Consider the following 24,182-nt stretch of genomic DNA (forward strand, 5'->3'; position numbering starts at 1 on the left):
GAAGGAAGGAAGGAAGGAAGGAAGGAAGGAAGGAAGGAAGGAAGGAAGGAAGGAAGGAAGGGAATGGAGTTGAGTCCTCACTCAATGAGACAATCAAATTGATTGATTGGCTAATGCTCTCTGTCTGCTTTGCTAGTAAGTAATAAAAGATAGAGCTCATGTCCCCACCCTTACGCAAAAACACACATGATTTCACATGAAATTTATGAATCATATATTTCACACATAGTTTCATATGTTGCTTTACCTGTTGTCACATTAACTTCACAGGAAACCATGTGTTATGGGAGCACTTTTCATGTGATCACATGTGAAATGAATGTGTCTTTTTAAGGGCAGAAGATTCTGGCTCTCTAGTTTAGGGAGAGAGAAGCAGTCAGGTCACCCATGATACAAGTCAGTATTCGATATCCTTCCATATCTGAGGACATCAGGAGATTTACATGATTATTTATCTATACTTTTATTTAACTAGGAAAGTCAGTTACAAACACATTCTTGTTTACAATGATGTCCTATGAAGAGTGGGTTAACTACCTTGTTCAGGGACAGAAGGACAGAGTTTTACCTTGTCAGCTCAGGGATTCGATCTTGCAACCTTTCGGTTACTAGTCCAACGCTCTAACCATTAGGCTACCTGCCGCCCCTAAATGACAGTGATGATGTGGAAACCGGTCACTAGGGGCAACAGTGAATGCTTTTACCTTTGAGTAGGTTTGGGTTTTGATAGGATGTTGTGGACAGGGATGTCGGATGGGCGTAAGCACCTGATTCCAAAGCTTGCAAGTTTGAATCCATTGATAGAAGTTGTTTTTTATTTTTTTAAATGTAAGCCTATCCCAAACCTTAACCCTTACCTTAACCATTCGGAGTTGATGCTGTTGGGTCTGAGAATATCAAATATACTTATTCTTGTCACTGAGGGAGATAGGGTAATGTATAACGTTTACATTACGCCAGGAAATGTTGTTGTTAGCCATCAGGGATCCTATGGGTTGAGAAGAGACACAGTCTGGTACCAGTCACCATGACAGCCATGAGTTGGGGAGGAGTGAGCACTTTGGGGCAGAGGTCAGGTCAGATGAAGTGAGAAAGAACAGATATCACTAAGGTTCTGTCTAGCAACAGAGATGCATTGGCTGTTCAGATGTGTAGGAGGAGACTCAGCAGAGGAGAAAGGGTTAAATATCAGTGCTTGTGCGAATATGTCGTCATCCGTTCAGCTGTTCGATCCTTTTGGAAGAATAAACTTGGTTTGAGCTTTCATAGTGTCCGCTGAGTTCTTACTCTGATAATTAGAACCTAACAATACCTAACCTTAAGACTTCGGAGTTAATGACTCAACCCTAAACACTTGACATTTGGAACAACTTCAAAATGTGATGTTTGAGAAAAATGTATGAACGTCTAAATCAGACGTGAGACGGTGAGAGCTGGTTGTAGAGAACTGTACTCCAACGTCTACATCAGACTTGAGACTGTGAGAGCTGGTTGTAGAGAACTGTACTCCGACGTCTAAATCAGACTTGAGACTGTGAGAGCTGGTTGTAGAGAACTGTACTCCGACGTCTAAATCAGACTTGAGACTGTGAGAGCTGGTTGTAGAGAACTGTACTCCGACGTCTAAATCAGACTTGAGACTGTGAGAGCTGGTTGTAGAGAACTGTACTCCGACGTCTAAATCCGACTTGAGACTGTGAGAGCTGGTTGTAGAGAACTGTACTCCGACGTCTACATCAGACTTGAGACTGTGAGAGCTGGTTGTAGAGAACTGTACTCCAACGTCTAAATCAGACTTGAGACTGTGAGAGCTGGTTGTAGAGAACTGTACTCCGACGTCTAAATCAGACTTGAGACTGTGAGTGCTGGTTGTAGAGAACTGTACTCCGACATCTGAATCAGACTTGAGACTGTGAGAGCTGGTTGTAGAGAACTGTACTCCGACGTCTAAATCAGACTTGAGACTGTGAGAGCTGGTTGTAGAGAACTGTACTCCGACGTCTAAATCAGACTTGAGACTGTGAGAGCTGGTTGTAGAGAACTGTACTCCGACGTCTACATCAGACTTGAGACTGTGAGAGCTGGTTGTAGAGAACTGTACTCCGACGTCTAAATCAGACTTGAGACTGTGAGAGCTGGTTGTAGAGAACTGTACTCCGACGTCTAAATCAGACTTGAGACTGTGAGAGCTAGTTGTAGAGAACTGTACTCCGACGTCTAAATCAGACTTGAGACTGTGAGAGCTGGTTGTAGAGAACTGTACTCCGACGTCTAAATCAGACTTGAGACTGTGAGAGCTGGTTGTAGAGAACTGTACTCCGGCGTCTAAATCAGACTTGAGACTGTGAGAGCTGGTTGTAGAGAACTGTACTCCGACGTCTAAATCAGACTTGAGACTGTGAGAGCTGGTTGTAGAGAACTGTACTCCGACGTCTAAATCAGACTTGAGACTGTGAGAGCTGGTTGTAGAGAACTGTACTCCGACGTCTAAATCAGACTTGAGACTGTGAGAGCTGGTTGTAGAGAACTGTACTCCGACGTCTAAATCAGACTTGAGACTGTGAGAGCTGGTTGTAGAGAACTGTACTCCGACGTCTAAATCAGACTTGAGACTGTGAGAGCTGGTTGTAGAGAACTGTACTCCGACGTCTAAATCAGACTTGAGACTGTGAGAGCTGGTTGTAGAGAACTGTACTCCGATTCCAATACCCAACAGAAGAAAAGATACGCTAGGTGGTGAAAGACGCAACACACACACTCACAGACACATGCAGACATACGCACATAGACACACACATAGACACACACACAGAGACACACACACACAGACACACACACACAGACACATACAGACAGGCAGGCAGGCGGCATACACACGCCTCATGGCTCTCCAATTGACAGTTGCCAATAACACTGGTCAAACTGCACTGACACGAACATAACTAGGGGTGGAGAGAGAGAAGGATGACAGGAAGAGAGAGATAAACCACAGATTAAGAATGAAAGGAGGGAGAGATGGAGTGGGAAATGTGAGACTTGAAAAGGATGGAGCTGTTTTATCAATGTTTCTTGTCATTTGTGACTGAGTGAATGTACAGTACCAGTCAAATGTTTAGACACACCTACTCATTCAAGGGTAACCAAAAAAGTGTTAAACAAATTAAAATAGATTTTATATTTGAGATTCTTCAAAGTGCTACACTTTGCCTTGATGACAGCTTTGCACACTCTTGGCATTCTCTCAACCAGCTTCATGAGGTAGTCACACTCTTGGCATTCTCTCAACCTGCTCCACGAGGTAGTCGCACTCTTGGCATTCTCTCAACCAGCTTCATGAGGTAGTCACACTCTTGGCATTCTCTCAATCAGCTTCATGAGGTAGTCACACTCTTGGCATTCTCTCAACCAGCTTCATGAGGTAGTCACACTCTTGGCATTCTCTCAACCAGCTTCATGAGGTAGTCACACTCTTGGCATTCTCTCAACCAGCTTCATGAGGTAGTAACAATCTTGGCGTGTATGATGTTGTCATTTTCCGGTCTCTCTTCCAGGTTTTTATGTGCCTTTGACACACACACACACACACACACACGCACACACGCACACACGCACACACGCACACACACAAACACACAAACACACACACACACACACACACACACACACACACACACACACACACACACACACACACACACACACACCACACACACGCACCAACACCTACGAACAAACACCTACGTACAATCTCAGGGCGGCACACACGCATAAACACACACAAGAAAGGAATTTCACTGTACATGTGACATCAAAACTTGAAACTTGAAACCAAACACACAGACAAACCAAACACACAGACACAACGAACACACAGACACACGGAACACACAGACACACAGAACACACAGACACAACGAACACACAGACACACGGAACACACAGACACACCGAACACACAGACACACCGAACACACAGACATATCGAACACACAGACACACCGCACACACAGACACACCGAACACACAAACCCCCCGAACACACAAACCCCCCCGAACACACAAACCCCCCGAACACACAAACCCCCCGAACACACAAACCCCCCGAACACACAAACCCCCCCGAACACACAAACCCCCGAACACTAGGGCTTGTGATGGTAATTGAATAACTGTGTAACTGACGGTTATATATGAAGACCTCCATGAAAATAACTTTCGAAACCTTTTAAAAAGGCCTACATTCATTTTTTGAATGTTTTTTAAAACTATATTTTCATGCAGATACACTTCCCCTATTTAACTTTTTTTTTTTTTGCAGGAGTGTTAACTAATGATTTTTTTATCTACATCTCATCTTTCCAACTGTGGTTTGATGCAGCTATTCCACTAGATGCGTGGGGATGTAGAGGCCCAGGCTTAAAGGCTATGGCACTTAAGTAAAAACCTCTTCGATGTGTAGACTTTCTTTTATACAATGCACATTTTCGTTGCTTTCTAGTAAATACATACGTCTGTGTTCTTTTAAAAATGGTTGGATGTGTTATGACTATTCATGAATTATTCAGGAAGGCTGTTCTGGCTCTGATTCACTAATGTGTCAAATTGACAATGCACCAATCCTCTCCAAACCGGCATTGTGTAATTGGTTAGAGTATTGTTTCTGAAATTCATAGACTAATCAACACTGATAAATAGTAAGTGGATATGTTGTGTGTATTTGTTTTAATGATTGTCAATGTCATCTGCATACTATAGCATAGCTGTCCCCTTCATACTTTCCTTGTCAAGTCATTATCTTACGGCCTACTTTCAGAAAGCCTTTCCTTGTCAAGTCATTATCTTACGGCCTACTTTCAGAAAGCCTTTCCTTGTCAAGTCATTATCTTACGGCCTACTTTCAGAAAGCCTTTCCTTGTCAAGTCATTATCTTACGGCCTACTTTCAGAAAGCCTTTCCTTGTCAAGTCATTATCTTACGGCCTACTTTCAGAAAGCCTTTCCTTGTCAAGTCATTATCTTACGGCCTACTTTCAGAAAGCCTTTCCTTGTCAAGTCATTATCTTACGGCCTACTTTCAGAAAGCCTTTCCTTGTCAAGTTATTATCTCACGGCCTACTTTCAGAAAGCCTTTCCTTGTCAAGTCATTATTTTACGGCCTACTTTCAGAAAGCCTTTCCTTGTCAAGTCATTATTTTACGTCATTATCTTACTTTCAGAAAGCCTTTCCTTGTCAAGTCATTATTTTACGTCATTATCTTACTTTCAGAAAGCCTTTCCTTGTCAAGTCATTATTTTACGGCATTATCTTACTTTCAGAAAGCCTTTCCTTGTCAAGTTATTATCTTACGGCCTACTTTCAGAAAGCCTTTCCTTGTCAAGTCATTATTTTACGGCCTACTTTCAGAAAGAATTTCCTTGTCAAGTCATTATTTTACGTCATTATCTTACTTTCAGAAAGCCTTTCCTTGTCAAGTCTTACGGCCTACTTTCAGAAAGCCTTTCCTTGTCAAGTCATTATTTTACGTCATTATCTTACTTTCAGAAAGCCTTTCCTTGTCAAGTTATTATCTTACGGCCTACTTTCAGAAAGCCTTTCCTTGTCAAGTCATTATTTTATGTCATTATCTTACTTTCAGAAAGCCTTTCCTTGTCAAGTTATTATCTTACGGCCGACTTTCAGAAAGCCTTTCCTTGTCAAGTCATTCTTTTACGTCATTATCTTACTTTCAGAAAGCCAAAGGTACAGTAGGCCTAGTTTTTTGTATACGTTTTAAGGAAATTAGAAATATTTGCTCTTGTGTCTGACATACGCTGGTGGCTTTCTCTGATGGGTCATTTTTCGGGGGTGTGTATGTGTGTTGACTGATTCTCCCTCTCTGTATATACTGTATGTCCATTCAGAATGCTTCCTAAAGTACCCTGTCTTGACTCTATCTCATTCATAACAATCAAAAGGACTATTTTCAGTTAAGGCCCTTTCTTACCAAGTCTGTTATTTTCGTCAGAATTATAAGACATTTTTTTACAATCCACAATAATTCAATTATTTGTTCAGAACAGGTTAGATTTCTTGGTATTTTCACATGCTAAAATAAGATGTCGAACCAATACAAATTGCTATCTGGGACACTGCCACTGACAAGTCTGTGGGTTTCGTTGTGAATTCATTTCTCTCTACCTGTTTTTTACGTTTGCAACGCATCAGTGCAGCAAGGTATTAATTTAGCCAACGTGATCACACCACACCAGACCTACAGTAGGCCACACATCTCGCCTGGGTGGCAGGTAGCCTAGTGGTTAGAGTGTTGGACTAGTAACTGGAAGGTTGCAAGATCGAATCCCTGAGCTGACAAGGTAAAAGTCTGTCGTTCTGCCCCTGAACAAGGCAGTTAACCCACTGTTCCTAGACCAGTTATCCCACTGTTCCTAGACCAGTTATCCCACTGTTCCTAGACCAGTTATCCCACTGTTCCTTGGCCAGTTAACCCACTGTTCCTAGACCAGTTATCCCACTGTTCCTAGACCAGTTATCCCACTGTTCCTAGACCAGTTATCCCACTGTTCCTAGACCAGTTATCCCACTGTTCCTAGACCAGTTATCCCACTGTTCCTAGACCAGTTATCCCACTGTTCCTAGACCAGTTATCCCACTGTTCCTAGACCAGTTATCCCACTGTTCCTAGACAGAATACACAACGTGAAATTTCGCGACATTTGCTTGTGCATCAACAGTCACTCATTTAGCCCACGTTAGACACCGGGGTGGGGCCCATTGATCATCAGTTATCATATTAAAAACTGCAAACATTAGCCTCCACCCTATGGCAAAAATGTGCAGAATTCGATGTGGGTATGCAGACCCACGAGCCACTGTGGTCGCTCATGATGAGTTCCTTTTTTGTGGTCCCCACCCCCCATAAAAGTTCCCCATCCCAGGTCTATATATAGGCTCCTCGTTCAAGAGCTGGAGTTAAGGGGAAAAGGCCAGGGGAGTTGCCAGCAGAAGTGTGTGTAAGTTAGAAGTTAATTCATATTTGAATGCATCATTCGTAGCGCCAATATATTAGGCTATACAATATATTATAGGTCTGCTAAAGTGAATCTAGGTGACAGGTTGATCATTAGGCCATGGACAGGTTGATCATTAGGCTATGGACAGGCTGATCATTAGGCTATGGACAGGCTGATCATTAGGCTATGGACAGGTTGATCATTAGGCTATGGACAGGCTGATCATTAGGCTATGGACAGGCTGATCATTAGGCTATGGACAGGTTGATCATTAGGCTATGGACAGGCTGATCATTAGGCTATGGACAGGCTGATCATTAGGCTATGGACAGGCTGATCATTAGGCTATGGACAGGTTGATCATTAGGCTATGGACAGGCTGATCATTAGGCTATGGACAGGCTGATCATTAGGCTATGGACAGGCTGACCATTAGGCTATGGACAGGCTGATCATTAGGCTATGGACAGGCTGATCATTAGGCTATGGACAGGCTGATCATTAGGCTATGGACAGGTTGATCATTAGGCTATGGACAGTGTGTGTGTGTGTGTGTGTGTGTGTGTGTGTGTGTGTGTGTGTGTGTGTGTGTGTGTGTGTGTGTGTGTGTGTGTGTGTGTGTGTGTGTGTGTGTGTGTGTGTGTGTGTGTGTGTGTGTGTGTGTGTGTGTGTGTGTGTGTGTGTGCATGCATGCGTGTGTGTGTGTGTGTGTGTGTGTGTGTGTGTGTGTGTGTGTGTGTGTGTGTGTGTGTGTGTGTGTGTGTGTGTGTGTGTGTGTGTGTGTGTGTGTGTGTGTGTGTGTGTGTGTGTGTGTGAAAGAGAGAGAGATTTAGTCTGCTGACAGACTGTCTACAGTTGATATGTACAGCTCAGAGATTAGTCTGGCAATCAGCCACAAAGCAATTATCAGCCAGAGAGATGAAACCATTACCTCTTAGAAAAGTGTTTCTCTATGTGTTTAAAAGATGAAAACGTCAGTGAGTGTGTGTGCATGTGTATGTGTGATAGGTGTAATAGGTGTTGCTCAATAGTTTGATAGCTGCTGCCAGAACAAAAGCTGTGTCTGACTACATTACTCTCCAAGATTCTGTTGTGAGACTCCAACTCATTCGATAGTTTATATTAAAAACCTTATTATAAATATTATAAACCTTTCCACGCAGCCGTTGAAAGGTTTATGACGACACACACACACACACACACACACACACACACACACACACACACACACACACACACACACACACACACACACACACACACACACACACACACACACACACACACACACACACACACACACACACACACACACACACACACACACACACGCACAGCGAGGTGGAAACACCCACTGGGATGTATTAGCTGACCGAAACAGAGACACATGAACAATACTTGTTTTCACTTGAAAACATGAAATTAACAATCTGATAAACAAGTGAGATCTCTCTATGATGAAGATGAGACATTATTTATGAAGATTTGACAATATCCACGAGTCCTTCTATATCAATTAATCAATCAATCAATCAATCAATCATGGATCACACCAGATTGCCAGCAATTCCACAGGAGTCTGTGCCTAAACTTCCTCCTCCCAATCACACAGTCCTTCACTCGGTCTCATGCTTCAAATCTTTCCATTCCCGACCTCACCCTATGTCGGCCTCACCCTATCAATCCGTATCTCTCCTACCTGATTCGTGGTCAGACTTGTAGTCGTTGTCTGAGTCAGTGAGTGTGAGCACTGAGTTTTCTCTGCTGGACAGTCCTGAGCTGTGTCTGCTCTTCACCCCTCCCCCTGTTCCTCCTCCTGGTCCTCCTCCCCACAGCTGGATGGCTCTCTCTGGGGACAGGGGCCCCTCTGGGTCAGAATCTGCATTGGGGTCTGACCCTGCGCTGAGGGAGTAGCCCCTCTGGAGCAAGCTTAGGTCAGGACAGTAGGCAGGGACTGCAGGGTGAACGGAACCTGGGTCGCAAACTCCGAGTTCAGCCAGGGTGTGGAAGTTACCGCCTGTGTGAGAGACAGAAGTAGTGCAAAGACTCAAGCAGTCAAACAAACACACATAATGTTACATCTGCAGGTAGAGGGATGAGGTACAGAATGACAGATGATGTGGAGATCAGGATATCTGAATTGAGGATCTGATCTGACTGTTCCTATACTGTTCCTGTTCCTATACTGTTCATGTTCCTATACTGTTCCTGTTCCTATACTGTTCCTGTTCCTATGATGTTCCTGTTCCTATACTGTTCCTGTTCCTATACTGTTCCTGTTCCTATGCTGTTCCTGTTCCTATACTGTTCCTGTACCTATACTGTTCCTGTTCCTATACTGTTCCTGTTCCTATACTGTTCCTGTTCCTATACTGTTCCTGTTCCTATACTGTTCCTGTTCCTATACTGTTCCTGTTCCTATGCTGTTCCTGTTCCTATACTGTTCCTGTTCCTATACTGTTCCTGTTCCTATACTGTTCATGTTCTTATACTATTACTGTTCCTATACTGTTCATGTTCTTATACTATTACTGTTCCTATACTGTTCCTGTTCCTATGCTGTTCCTGTTCCTATACTGTTCCTGTTCCTATACTGTTCCTGTTCCTATACTGTTCCTGTTCCTATACTGTTCCTGTTCCTATACTGTTCATGTTCCTATACTATTCATGTTCCTATACTGTTCATGTTCCTATACTATTCCTGTTCCTATACTGTTCATGTTCCTATACTGTTTATGTTCCTATACTATTACTGTTCCTATACTGTTCCTGTTCCTATACTGTTCATGTTCCTTACTGTTCCTAATACTGTTCATGTTCATATACTGTTCCTGTTCCTGTACTCTTCCTGTTCCTATACTGTTCCTGTTCATATACTGTTCATGTTCCTATACTGCCCCAATAATGTTCCTATACTGTTCATGTTTGTACTCTGTTCATATACTGTTCCTGTTCCTATACTGTTCATATACTGTTCCTTTTCACGTGCTGCCCATATCATTTTCCTATACTGTTCCTGTCCCTATACTGTCCATTTGCTGTTCATATACTGTTCCTTTTCCTAATCTGTTCCTATACTGTTCCTATACTCTCATTACACTGTTTATGTTCCTATCCTGTTCCTGTTCCTATATTTTTCCTGTCACTTTGCAGTTCCTATACTGTTCCTATACTGTTACTTTGCAGTTCCAATACTGCCAATGTTACTATGCTGTTCCTATACTGTCCCTTTGCTGTTCCTATATTATTCATGTTCCTATGCTGTTCTTATACCATTCCTGTTTCTATACTGTTCTTGTACCTATACTGTTCCTATAATGTTCCTGTCCTATACTGTCCAATTGCTGTTCCTATACTGTTTGTGTTCCTATACTGTTCCTATACTGGTTGTGTTCCTATACTGTCCCTATACCGTTCCTGTTCCTATACTGTTCCTATACTGGTTGTGTTCCTATACTGTCCCTATACTGTTCCTGTTCCTATTATGTTCCTATTCCTATACCATTCCTGTTGCTATAATGTTCCTATACTGTTCATGTTCATACGTTGTTCCTATACTGTTCCTATACTGTTCATATACTGTTCCTTTTCATATGCTGTTCCTTTTGCTATACTGTTCCTGTTTCTATACTGTTACTATTCCTATACTGCCCATATCATTTTCCTATACTGTTCCTGTCCCTATACTGTCCATTTGCTGTACATATACTGTTCCTTTTCCTATACTGTTCCTGTTCCTATGCTGTTCCTATACTCTCATTACACTGTTTATGTTCCTATCCTGTTCCTGTTCCTATACTGTTCCTATACTCTCATTACACTGTTTATGTTCCTATCCTGTTCCTGTTCCTATACTGTTCCTATACTCTCATTACACTGTTTATGTTCCTATCCTGTTCCTGTTCCTATACTGTTCCTATACTGTTCCTATACTGTTCCTATACTCTCATTACACTGTTTATGTTCCTATCCTGTTCCTGTTCCTATACTGTTCCTATACTGTTCCTATACTGTTCCTATACTCTCATTACACTGTTTATGTTCCTATCCTGTTCCTGTTCCTATACTGTTCCTATACTCTCATTACACTGTTTATGTTCCTATCCTGTTCCTGTTCCTATACTGTTCCTATACTCTCATTACACTGTTTATGTTCCTATCCTGTTCCTGTTCCTATACTGTTCCTATACTCTCATTACACTGTTTATGTTCCTATCCTGTTCCTGTTCCTATACTGTTCCTATACTCTCATTACACTGTTTATGTTCCTATCCTGTTCCTGTTCCTATACTGTTCCTATACTCTCATTACACTGTTCCTGTTCCTATACTGTTCCTGTTCCTATACTGTTCCTATACTCTCATTACACTGTTTATGTTCCTATCCTGTTCCTGTTCCTATACTGTTCCTATACTCTCATTACACTGTTTATGTTCCTATCCTGTTCCTGTTCCTATGCTGTTCCTATACTCTCATTACACTGTTTATGTTCCTATCCTGTTCCTGTTCCTATACTGTTCCTATACTCTCATTACACTGTTTATGTTCCTATCCTGTTCCTGTTCCTATACTGTTCCTATACTCTCATTACACTGTTTATGTTCCTATCCTGTTCCTGTTCCTATACTGTTCCTATACTCTCATTACACTGTTTATGTTCCTATACTGTTCCTGTTCCTATACTGTTCCTATACTCTCATTACACTGTTTATGTTCCTATCATGTTCCTGTTCCTATACTGTTCCTATACTGTTCCTATACTGTTCCTATACTCTCATTACACTGTTTATGTTCCTATCCTGTTCCTGTTCCTATACTGTTCCTATACTCTCATTACACTGTTTATGTTCCTATCATGTTCCTGTTCCTATACTGTTCCTATACTGTTCCTATACTCTCATTACACTGTTTATGTTCCTATCCTGTTCCTGTTCCTATGCTGTTCCTATACTGTTCCTGTTCCTATACTGTTCCTATACTCTCATTACACTGTTTATGTTCCTATCCTGTTCCTGTTCCTATACTGTTCCTATACTCTCATTACACTGTTTATGTTCCTATCATGTTCCTGTTCCTATACTGTTCCTATACTGTTCCTATACTGTTCCTATACTCTCATTACACTGTTTATGTTCCTATCCTGTTCCTGTTCCTATGCTGTTCCTATACTGTTCCTGTTCCTATACTGTTCCTATACTCTCATTACACTGTTTATGTTCCTATCCTGTTCCTGTTCCTATACTGTTCCTATACTCTCATTACACTGTTTATGTTCCTATCCTGTTCCTGTTCCTATACTGTTCCTATACTCTCATTACACTGTTTATGTTCCTATCCTGTTCCTGTTCCTATACTGTTCCTATACTCTCATTACACTGTTTATGTTCCTATCCTGTTCCTGTTCCTATACTGTTCCTATACTCTCATTACACTGTTTATGTTCCTATCATGTTCCTGTTCCTATACTGTTCCTATACTGTTCCTATACTGTTCCTTATCTCATTACACTGTTTATGTTCCTATCCTGTTCCTGTTCCTATGCTGTTCCTATACTGTTCCTGTTCCTATACTGTTCCTATACTCTCATTACACTGTTTATGTTCCTATCCTGTTCCTGTTCCTATACTGTTCCTATACTCTCATTACACTGTTTATGTTCCTATCCTGTTCCTGTTCCTATACTGTTCCTATACTCTCATTACACTGTTTATGTTCCTATCCTGTTCCTGTTCCTATACTGTTCCTATACTCTCATTACACTGTTTATGTTCCTATCCTGTTCCTGTTCCTATACTGTTCCTATACTCTCATTACACTGTTTATGTTCCTATCCTGTTCCTGTTCCTATACTGTTCCTATACTCTCATTACACTGTTTATGTTCCTATCATGTTCCTGTTCCTATACTGTTCCTATACTGTTCCTATACTGTTCCTATACTCTCATTACACTGTTTATGTTCCTATCCTGTTCCTGTTCCTATGCTGTTCCTATACTCTCATTACACTGTTTATGTTCCTATCCTGTTCCTGTTCCTATACTGTTCCTATACTCTCATTACACTGTTTATGTTCCTATCCTGTTCCTGTTCCTATACTGTTCCTATACTCTCATTACACTGTTTATGTTCCTATCCTGTTCCTGTTCCTATACTGTTCCTATACTCTCATTACACTGTTTATGTTCCTATCCTGTTCCTGTTCCTATACTGTTCCTATACTCTCATTACACTGTTTATGTTCCTATCCTGTTCCTGTTCCTATACTGTTCCTATACTCTCATTACACTGTTTATGTTCCTATCCTGTTCCTGTTCCTATACTGTTCCTATACTCTCATTACACTGTTTATGTTCCTATCCTGTTCCTGTTCCTATACTGTTCCTATACTCTCATTACACTGTTTATGTTCCTATCCTGTTCCTGTTCCTATACTGTTCCTATACTGTTCCTATACTGTTCCTATACTCTCATTACACTGTTTATGTTCCTATCCTGTTCCTGTTCCTATACTGTTCCTATACTCTCATTACACTGTTTATGTTCCTATCCTGTTCCTGTTCCTATACTGTTCCTATACTCTCATTACACTGTTTATGTTCCTATCCTGTTCCTGTTCCTATACTGTTCCTATACTCTCATTACACTGTTTATGTTCCTATCCTGTTCCTGTTCCTATACTGTTCCTATACTGTTCCTATACTCTCATTACACTGTTTATGTTCCTATCCTGTTCCTGTTCCTATACTGTTCCTATACTCTCATTACACTGTTTATGTTCCTATCCTGTTCCTGTTCCTATACTGTTCCTATACTCTCATTACACTGTTTATGTTCCTATCCTGTTCCTGTTCCTATACTGTTCCTATACTCTCATTACACTGTTCCTGTTCCTATACTGTTCCTGTTCCTATACTGTTCCTATACTCTCATTACACTGTTTATGTTCCTATCCTGTTCCTGTTCCTATACTGTTCCTATACTCTCATTACACTGTTTATGTTCCTATCCTGTTCCTGTTCCTATACTGTTCCTATACTCTCATTACACTGTTCCTGTTCCTATACTGTTCCTGTTCCTATACTGTTCCTATACTCTCATTACACTGTTTATGTTCCTATCCTGTTCCTGTTCCTATACTGTTCCTATACTCTCATTACACTGTTTATGTTCCTATCCTGTTCCTGTTCCTATACTGTTCCTATACTCTCATTACACTGTTTATGTTCCTATCCTGTTCCTGTTCCTATACTGTTCCTATACTCTCATTACACTGTTTATGTTCCTATCCTGTTCCTGTTCCTATACTGTTCCTATACTCTCATTACACTGTTTATGTTCCTATCCTGTTCCTGTTCCTATACTGTTCCTATACTCTCATTACACTGTTTATGTTCCTATCCTGTTCCTGTTCCTATGCTGTTCCTATACTCTCATTACACTGTTTATGTTCCTATCCTGTTCCTGTTCCTATACTGTTCCTATACTCTCATTACACTGTTTATGTTCCTATCCTGTTCCTGTTCCTATACTGTTCCTATACTCTCATTACACTGTTTATGTTCCTATCCTGTTCCTGTTCCTATACTGTTCCTATACTCTCATTACACTGTTTATGTTCCTATCCTGTTCCTGTTCCTATACTGTTCCTATACTCTCATTACACTGTTTATGTTCCTATACTGTTCCTGTTCCTATACTGTTCCTATACTCTCATTACACTGTTTATGTTCCTATCATGTTCCTGTTCCTATACTGTTCCTATACTGTTCCTATACTGTTCCTATACTCTCATTACACTGTTTATGTTCCTATCATGTTCCTGTTCCTATACTGTTCCTATACTGTTCCTATACTCTCATTACACTGTTTATGTTCCTATCCTGTTCCTGTTCCTATGCTGTTCCTATACTGTTCCTGTTCCTATACTGTTCCTATACTCTCATTACACTGTTTATGTTCCTATCCTGTTCCTGTTCCTATACTGTTCCTATACTCTCATTACACTGTTTATGTTCCTATCATGTTCCTGTTCCTATACTGTTCCTATACTGTTCCTATACTGTTCCTATACTGTTCCTATACTCTCATTACACTGTTTATGTTCCTATCCTGTTCCTGTTCCTATGCTGTTCCTATACTGTTCCTGTTCCTATACTGTTCCTATACTCTCATTACACTGTTTATGTTCCTATCCTGTTCCTGTTCCTATACTGTTCCTATACTCTCATTACACTGTTTATGTTCCTATCCTGTTCCTGTTCCTATACTGTTCCTATACTCTCATTACACTGTTTATGTTCCTATCCTGTTCCTGTTCCTATACTGTTCCTATACTCTCATTACACTGTTTATGTTCCTATCCTGTTCCTGTTCCTATACTGTTCCTATACTCTCATTACACTGTTTATGTTCCTATCCTGTTCCTGTTCCTATACTGTTCCTATACTCTCATTACACTGTTTATGTTCCTATCATGTTCCTGTTCCTATACTGTTCCTATACTGTTCCTATACTGTTCCTATACTCTCATTACACTGTTTATGTTCCTATCCTGTTCCTGTTCCTATGCTGTTCCTATACTCTCATTACACTGTTTATGTTCCTATCCTGTTCCTGTTCCTATACTGTTCCTATACTCTCATTACACTGTTTATGTTCCTATCCTGTTCCTGTTCCTATACTGTTCCTATACTCTCATTACACTGTTTATGTTCCTATCCTGTTCCTGTTCCTATACTGTTCCTATACTCTCATTACACTGTTTATGTTCCTATCCTGTTCCTGTTCCTATACTGTTCCTATACTCTCATTACACTGTTTATGTTCCTATCCTGTTCCTGTTCCTATACTGTTCCTATACTCTCATTACACTGTTTATGTTCCTATCCTGTTCCTGTTCCTATACTGTTCCTATACTCTCATTACACTGTTTATGTTCCTATCCTGTTCCTGTTCCTATACTGTTCCTATACTCTCATTACACTGTTTATGTTCCTATCCTGTTCCTGTTCCTATGCTGTTCCTATACTCTCATTACACTGTTTATGTTCCTATCCTGTTCCTGTTCCTATACTGTTCCTATACTCTCATTACACTGTTTATGTTCCTATCCTGTTCCTGTTCCTATACTGTTCCTATACTCTCATTACACTGTTTATGTTCCTATCCTGTTCCTGTTCCTATACTGTTCCTATACTCTCATTACACTGTTTATGTTCCTATCCTGTTCCTGTTCCTATACTGTTCCTATACTCTCATTACACTGTTTATGTTCCTATCCTGTTCCTGTTCCTATACTGTTCCTATACTCTCATTACACTGTTTATGTTCCTATCCTGTTCCTGTTCCTATACTGTTCCTATACTCTCATTACACTGTTTATGTTCCTATCCTGTTCCTGTTCCTATACTGTTCCTATACTGTTCCTATACTGTTCCTATACTCTCATTACACTGTTTATGTTCCTATCATGTTCCTGTTCCTATACTGTTCCTATACTCTCATTACACTGTTTATGTTCCTATCATGTTCCTGTTCCTATACTGTTCCTATACTCTCATTACACTGTTTATGTTCCTATCCTGTTCCTGTTCCTATACTGTTCCTATACTCTCATTACACTGTTCCTGTTCCTATACTGTTCCTATACTCTCATTACACTGTTTATGTTCCTATCCTGTTCCTGTTCCTATACTGTTCCTATACTCTCATTACACTGTTTATGTTCCTATCCTGTTCCTGTTCCTATACTGTTCCTATACTGTTCCTATACTGTTCCTATACTCTCATTACACTGTTTATGTTCCTATCCTGTTCCTGTTCCTATGCTGTTCCTATACTCTCATTACACTGTTTATGTTCCTATCCTGTTCCTGTTCCTATACTGTTCCTATACTGTTCCTATACTGTTCCTATACTCTCATTACACTGTTTATGTTCCTATCCTGTTCCTGTTCCTATGCTGTTCCTATACTCTCATTACACTGTTTATGTTCCTATCCTGTTCCTGTTCCTATACTGTTCCTATACTCTCATTACACTGTTTATGTTCCTATCCTGTTCCTGTTCCTATACTGTTCCTATATTCTCATTACACTGTTTATGTTCCTATCCTGTTCCTGTTCCTATACTGTTCCTATACTCTCATTACACTGTTTATGTTCCTATCCTGTTCCTGTTCCTATACTGTTCCTATACTCTCATTACACTGTTTATGTTCCTATCCTGTTCCTGTTCCTATACTGTTCCTATACTCTCATTACACTGTTTATGTTCCTATCCTGTTCCTGTTCCTATACTGTTCCTATACTCTCATTACACTGTTTATGTTCCTATCCTGTTCCTGTTCCTATACTGTTCCTATACTCTCATTACACTGTTTATGTTCCTATCCTGTTCCTGTTCCTATACTGTTCCTATACTCTCATTACACTGTTTATGTTCCTATCCTGTTCCTGTTCCTATGCTGTTCCTATACTCTCATTACACTGTTTATGTTCCTATCCTGTTCCTGTTCCTATACTGTTCCTATACTCTCATTACACTGTTTATGTTCCTATCCTGTTCCTGTTCCTATACTATTCCTATACTCTCATTACACTGTTTATGTTCCTATCCTGTTCCTGTTCCTATACTGTTCCTATACTCTCATTACACTGTTTATGTTCCTATCCTGTTCCTGTTCCTATACTGTTCCTATACTCTCATTACACTGTTTATGTTCCTATCCTGTTCCTGTTCCTATACTGTTCCTATACTCTCATTACACTGTTTATGTTCCTATCCTGTTCCTGTTCCTATACTGTTCCTATACTCTCATTACACTGTTTATGTTCCTATCCTGTTCCTGTTCCTATACTGTTCCTATACTGTTCCTATACTGTTCCTATACTCTCATTACACTGTTTATGTTCCTATCATGTTCCTGTTCCTATACTGTTCCTATACTCTCATTACACTGTTTATGTTCCTATCATGTTCCTGTTCCTATACTGTTCCTATACTCTCATTACACTGTTTATGTTCCTATCCTGTTCCTGTTCCTATACTGTTCCTATACTCTCATTACACTGTTCCTGTTCCTATACTGTTCCTATACTCTCATTACACTGTTTATGTTCCTATCCTGTTCCTGTTCCTATACTGTTCCTATACTCTCATTACACTGTTTATGTTCCTATCCTGTTCCTGTTCCTATACTGTTCCTATACTGTTCCTATACTGTTCCTATACTCTCATTACACTGTTTATGTTCCTATCATGTTCCTGTTCCTATACTGTTCCTATACTCTCATTACACTGTTTATGTTCCTATCATGTTCCTGTTCCTATACTGTTCCTATACTCTCATTACACTGTTTATGTTCCTATCCTGTTCCTGTTCCTATACTGTTCCTATACTCTCATTACACTGTTTATGTTCCTATCATGTTCCTGTTCCTATACTCTCATTACACTGTTTATGTTCCTATCCTGTTCCTGTTCCTATACTGTTCCTATACTGTTCCTATACTGTTCCTATACTCTCATTACACTGTTTATGTTCCTATCATGTTCCTGTTCCTATACTGTTCCTATACTCTCATTACACTGTTTATGTTCCTATCATGTTCCTGTTCCTATACTGTTCCTATACTCTCATTACACTGTTTATGTTCCTATCCTGTTCCTGTTCCTATACTGTTCCTATACTCTCATTACACTGTTTATGTTCCTATCCTGTTCCTGTTCCTATACTGTTCCTATACTCTCATTACACTGTTTATGTTCCTATCCTGTTCCTGTTCCTATACTGTTCCTATACTCTCATTACACTGTTTATGTTCCTATCCTGTTCCTGTTCCTATACTGTTCCTATACTCTCATTACACTGTTTATGTTCCTATCCTGTTCCTGTTCCTATACTGTTCCTATACTCTCATTACACTGTTTATGTTCCTATCCTGTTCCTGTTCCTATACTGTTCCTATACTCTCATTACACTGTTTATGTTCCTATCCTGTTCCTGTTCCTATACTGTTCCTATACTCTCATTACACTGTTTATGTTCCTATCCTGTTCCTGTTCCTATGCTGTTCCTATACTCTCATTACACTGTTTATGTTCCTATCCTGTTCCTGTTCCTATACTGTTCCTATACTCTCATTACACTGTTTATGTTCCTATCCTGTTCCTGTTCCTATACTATTCCTATACTCTCATTACACTGTTTATGTTCCTATCCTGTTCCTGTTCCTATACTGTTCCTATACTCTCATTACACTGTTTATGTTCCTATCCTGTTCCTGTTCCTATACTGTTCCTATACTCTCATTACACTGTTTATGTTCCTATCCTGTTCCTGTTCCTATACTGTTCCTATACTCTCATTACACTGTTTATGTTCCTATCCTGTTCCTGTTCCTATACTGTTCCTATACTCTCATTACACTGTTTATGTTCCTATCCTGTTCCTGTTCCTATACTGTTCCTATACTGTTCCTATACTGTTCCTATACTCTCATTACACTGTTTATGTTCCTATCATGTTCCTGTTCCTATACTGTTCCTATACTCTCATTACACTGTTTATGTTCCTATCATGTTCCTGTTCCTATACTGTTCCTATACTCTCATTACACTGTTTATGTTCCTATCCTGTTCCTGTTCCTATACTGTTCCTATACTCTCATTACACTGTTCCTGTTCCTATACTGTTCCTATACTCTCATTACACTGTTTATGTTCCTATCCTGTTCCTGTTCCTATACTGTTCCTATACTCTCATTACACTGTTTATGTTCCTATCCTGTTCCTGTTCCTATACTGTTCCTATACTGTTCCTATACTGTTCCTATACTCTCATTACACTGTTTATGTTCCTATCATGTTCCTGTTCCTATACTGTTCCTATACTCTCATTACACTGTTTATGTTCCTATCATGTTCCTGTTCCTATACTGTTCCTATACTCTCATTACACTGTTTATGTTCCTATCCTGTTCCTGTTCCTATACTGTTCCTATACTCTCATTACACTGTTTATGTTCCTATCCTGTTCCTGTTCCTATACTGTTCCTATACTCTCATTACACTGTTTATGTTCCTATCCTGTTCCTGTTCCTATACTGTTCCTATACTGTTCCTATACTGTTCCTATACTCTCATTACACTGTTTATGTTCCTATCATGTTCCTGTTCCTATACTGTTCCTATACTCTCATTACACTGTTTATGTTCCTATCATGTTCCTGTTCCTATACTGTTCCTATACTCTCATTACACTGTTTATGTTCCTATCCTGTTCCTGTTCCTATACTGTTCCTATACTCTCATTACACTGTTTATGTTCCTATCCTGTTCCTGTTCCTATACTGTTCCTATACTCTCATTACACTGTTTATGTTCCTATCCTGTTCCTGTTCCTATACTGTTCCTATACTGTTCCTATACTGTTCCTATACTCTCATTACACTGTTTATGTTCCTATCATGTTCCTGTTCCTATACTGTTCCTATACTCTCATTACACTGTTTATGTTCCTATCATGTTCCTGTTCCTATACTGTTCCTATACTCTCATTACACTGTTTATGTTCCTATCCTGTTCCTGTTCCTATACTGTTCCTATACTCTCATTACACTGTTTATGTTCCTATCCTGTTCCTGTTCCTATACTGTTCCTATACTCTCATTACACTGTTTATGTTCCTATCATGTTCCTGTTCCTATACTGTTCCTATACTCTCATTACACTGTTTATGTTCCTATCCTGTTCCTGTTCCTATACTGTTCCTATACTCTCATTACACTGTTTATGTTCCTATCCTGTTCCTGTTCCTATACTGTTCCTATACTCTCATTACACTGTTTATGTTCCTATCCTGTTCCTGTTCCTATACTGTTCCTATACTCTCATTACACTGTTTATGTTCCTATCCTGTTCCTGTTCCTATACTGTTCCTATACTCTCATTACACTGTTTATGTTCCTATCCTGTTCCTGTTCCTATACTGTTCCTATACTCTCATTACACTGTTTATGTTCCTAGCCTGTTCCTGTTCCTATACTGTTCCTATACTCTCATTACACTGTTCCTGTTCCTATACTGTTCCTATACTCTCATTACACTGTTTATGTTCCTATACTGTTCCTATACTCTCATTACACTGTTCCTGTTCCTATACTGTTCCTATACTCTCATTACACTGTTTATGTTCCTATCCTGTTCCTGTTCCTATACTGTTCCTATACTCTCATTACACTGTTTATGTTCCTATCCTGTTCCTGTTCCTATACTGTTCCTATACTCTCATTACACTGTTTATGTTCCTATCCTGTTCCTGTTCCTATACTGTTCCTATACTCTCATTACACTGTTTATGTTCCTATCCTGTTCCTGTTCCTATACTGTTCCTATACTCTCATTACACTGTTTATGTTCCTATCCTGTTCCTGTTCCTATACTGTTCCTATACTCTCATTACACTGTTTATGTTCCTATCCTGTTCCTGTTCCTATACTGTTCCTATACTCTCATTACACTGTTTATGTTCCTATCCTGTTCCTGTTCCTATACTGTTCCTATACTCTCATTACACTGTTTATGTTCCTATACTGTTCCTGTTCCTATACTGTTCCTGTACCTATACTGTTCCTGTTCCTATACCGTTCCTGTTCCTATACTGTTCCTGTACCTATACCGTTCCTGTTTCTATACTGTTCCTGTTCCTGTTCCTATACTGTTCCTATACTGTTCCTATACTGTTCCTGTTCCTATACTGTTCCTATACTGTTCCTATACTGTTCCCATACTGTTCCTGTTCCTATTCCTATACCGTTCCTGTTCCTATACTGTTCCTATACTGTTCCTGTACCTATACCGTTCCTGTTTCTATACTGTTCCTGTTCCTGTTCCTATACTGGCCCTATAATGTTCATATACTGTTCCTGTCCCTATACCATCCATTTGCTGTTCATATACTGTTCCTGTTCCTATCCTGTTCCTACACTGTTCCTATACTGTTCCTCTTCCTATCCTGTTCCTACACTGTGCCTATGCTGTTCCTGTTCCTGTACTGGTCCTGTTCCTATACTGTTCCTGTTCCTATACCGTTCCTGTACCTATACTGTTCCTGTTCCTATACTGTTCCTGTTCCTATACTGTTCCTGTACCTATACTGTTCCTGTTCCTATTCTGTTCCTGTTCCTATACTGTTCCTGTACCTATACTGTTCCTGTTCCTATTATGTTCCTGTTCCTATACTGTTCCTGTACCTATACTGTTCCTGTTCCTATACTGTTCCTGTTCCTATACTGTTCCTGTACCTATACTGTTCCTGTTCCTATTCTGTTCCTGTTCCTATACCGTTCCTGTACCTATACTGTTCCTGTTCCTATACTGTTTCTGTTCCTATACTGCTCCTGTACCTATACCGTTCCTGTACCTATACTGTTCCTGTTCCTATACTGTTCCTGTTCCTATACTGTTCCTGTTCCTATACTGTTCCTGTACCTATACTGTTCCTGTTCCTATACTGTTCCTGTTCCTATACTGTTCCTGTACCTATACCGTTCCTCTACCTATACTGTTCCTGTTCCTATACTGTTCCTGTACCTATACTGTTCCTGTTCCTATACTGTTTCTGTTCCTATACTGCTCCTGTACCTATACCGTTCCTGTACCTATACTGTTCCTGTTCCTATACTGTTCCTGTTCCTATACTGCTCCTGTTCCTATACTGTTCCTGTACCTATACTGTTCCTGTTCCTATACTGTTCCTGTTCCTATACTGTTCCTGTACCTATACCGTTCCTGTACCTATACTGTTCCTGTTCCTATACTGTTCCTGTTCCTATACTGTTCCTGTACCTATACTGTTCCTGTTCCTATACTGTTCCTGTTCCTATACTGTTCCTGTTCCTATACCGTTCCTGTACCTATACCGTTCCTGTTCCTATACTGTTCCTATACTGTTCCTGTACCTATACTGTTCCTGTTCCTATACTGTTCCTGTTCCTATACTGTTCCTGTTCCTATACTGTTCCTGTTCCTATACCGTTCCTGTACCTATACCGTTCCTGTTCCTATACTGTTCCTATACTGTTCCTGTACCTATACCGTTCCTGTTTCTATACTGTTCCTGTTCCTATACTAGCCCTATAATGTTCATATACTGTTCCTGTCCCTATACCATCCATTTGCTGTTCATATACTGTTCCTGTTCCTATCCTGTTCCTACACTGTTCCTATACTGTTCCTCTTCCTATCATGTTCCTACACTGTGCCTATGCTGTTCCTGTTCCTATACTGTTCCTGTTCCTATACTGTTCCTGTTCCTATTCCTATACCGTTCCTGTTCCTATACTGTTCCTATACTGTTCCTGTACCTATACCGTTGCTGTTTCTATACTGTTCCTGTTCCTATACTGTTCCTGTTCCTATACTGTTCCTGTACCTATACTGTTCCTGTTCCTATTCTGTTCCTGTTCCTATACTGTTCCTGTACCTATACTGTTCCTGTTCCTATTCTGTTCCTGTTCCTATACTGTTCCTGTTCCTATACTGTTCCTGTACCTATACTGTTCCTGTACCTATACTGTTCCTGTTCCTATACTGTTTCTGTTCCTATACTGCTCCTGTACCTATACCGTTCCTGTACCTATACTGTTCCTGTTCCTATACTGTTCCTGTTCCTATACTGTTCCTGTTCCTATACTGTTCCTGTACCTATACTGTTCCTGTTCCTATACTGTTCCTGTTCCTATACTGTTCCTGTACCTATACCGTTCCTGTACCTATACTGTTCCTGTTCCTATACTGTTCCTGTTCCTATACTGTTCCTGTTCCTATACTGTTCCTGTACCTATACTGTTCCTGTTCCTATACTGTTCCTGTTCCTATACTGTTCCTGTTCCTATACCGTTCCTGTACCTATACCGTTCCTGTTCCTATACTGTTCCTGTTCCTATACTGTTCCTGTACCTATACTGTTCCTGTTCCTATACTGTTCCTGTTCCTATACTGTACCTGTTCCTATACTGTTCCTGTACCTATACTGTTCCTGTTCCTATACTGTACCTGTTCCTATACTGTTCCTGTACCTATACCGTTCCTGTTCCTATACTGTTCCTGTACCTATACCGTTCCTGTTCCTATACTGTTCCTGTTCCTATACTGTTCCTGTTCCTATAC

At 40.2% G+C, this 24,182-nt stretch overlaps 1 protein-coding gene across 1 annotated transcript in view; it reads right to left on the minus strand.

Annotated features, from left to right (window-relative positions):
- The window catches only part of LOC118374651 (teneurin-2-like), a 450,055-nt gene that overhangs the window by 381,530 nt on the left and 44,343 nt on the right, over nt 1-24,182 (minus strand). Inside the window, exon 2 of the mRNA XM_052487936.1 lies at nt 8,710-9,027. Coding sequence (XP_052343896.1) covers nt 8,710-9,027 — 318 coding nt within the window. The remainder of the gene's footprint in view (nt 1-8,709; nt 9,028-24,182) is intronic.

Source organism: Oncorhynchus keta, chromosome 30 (assembly GCF_023373465.1).
Source record: "Oncorhynchus keta strain PuntledgeMale-10-30-2019 chromosome 30, Oket_V2, whole genome shotgun sequence".
Classification (NCBI taxonomy): Eukaryota; Metazoa; Chordata; class Actinopteri; order Salmoniformes; family Salmonidae; genus Oncorhynchus; species Oncorhynchus keta.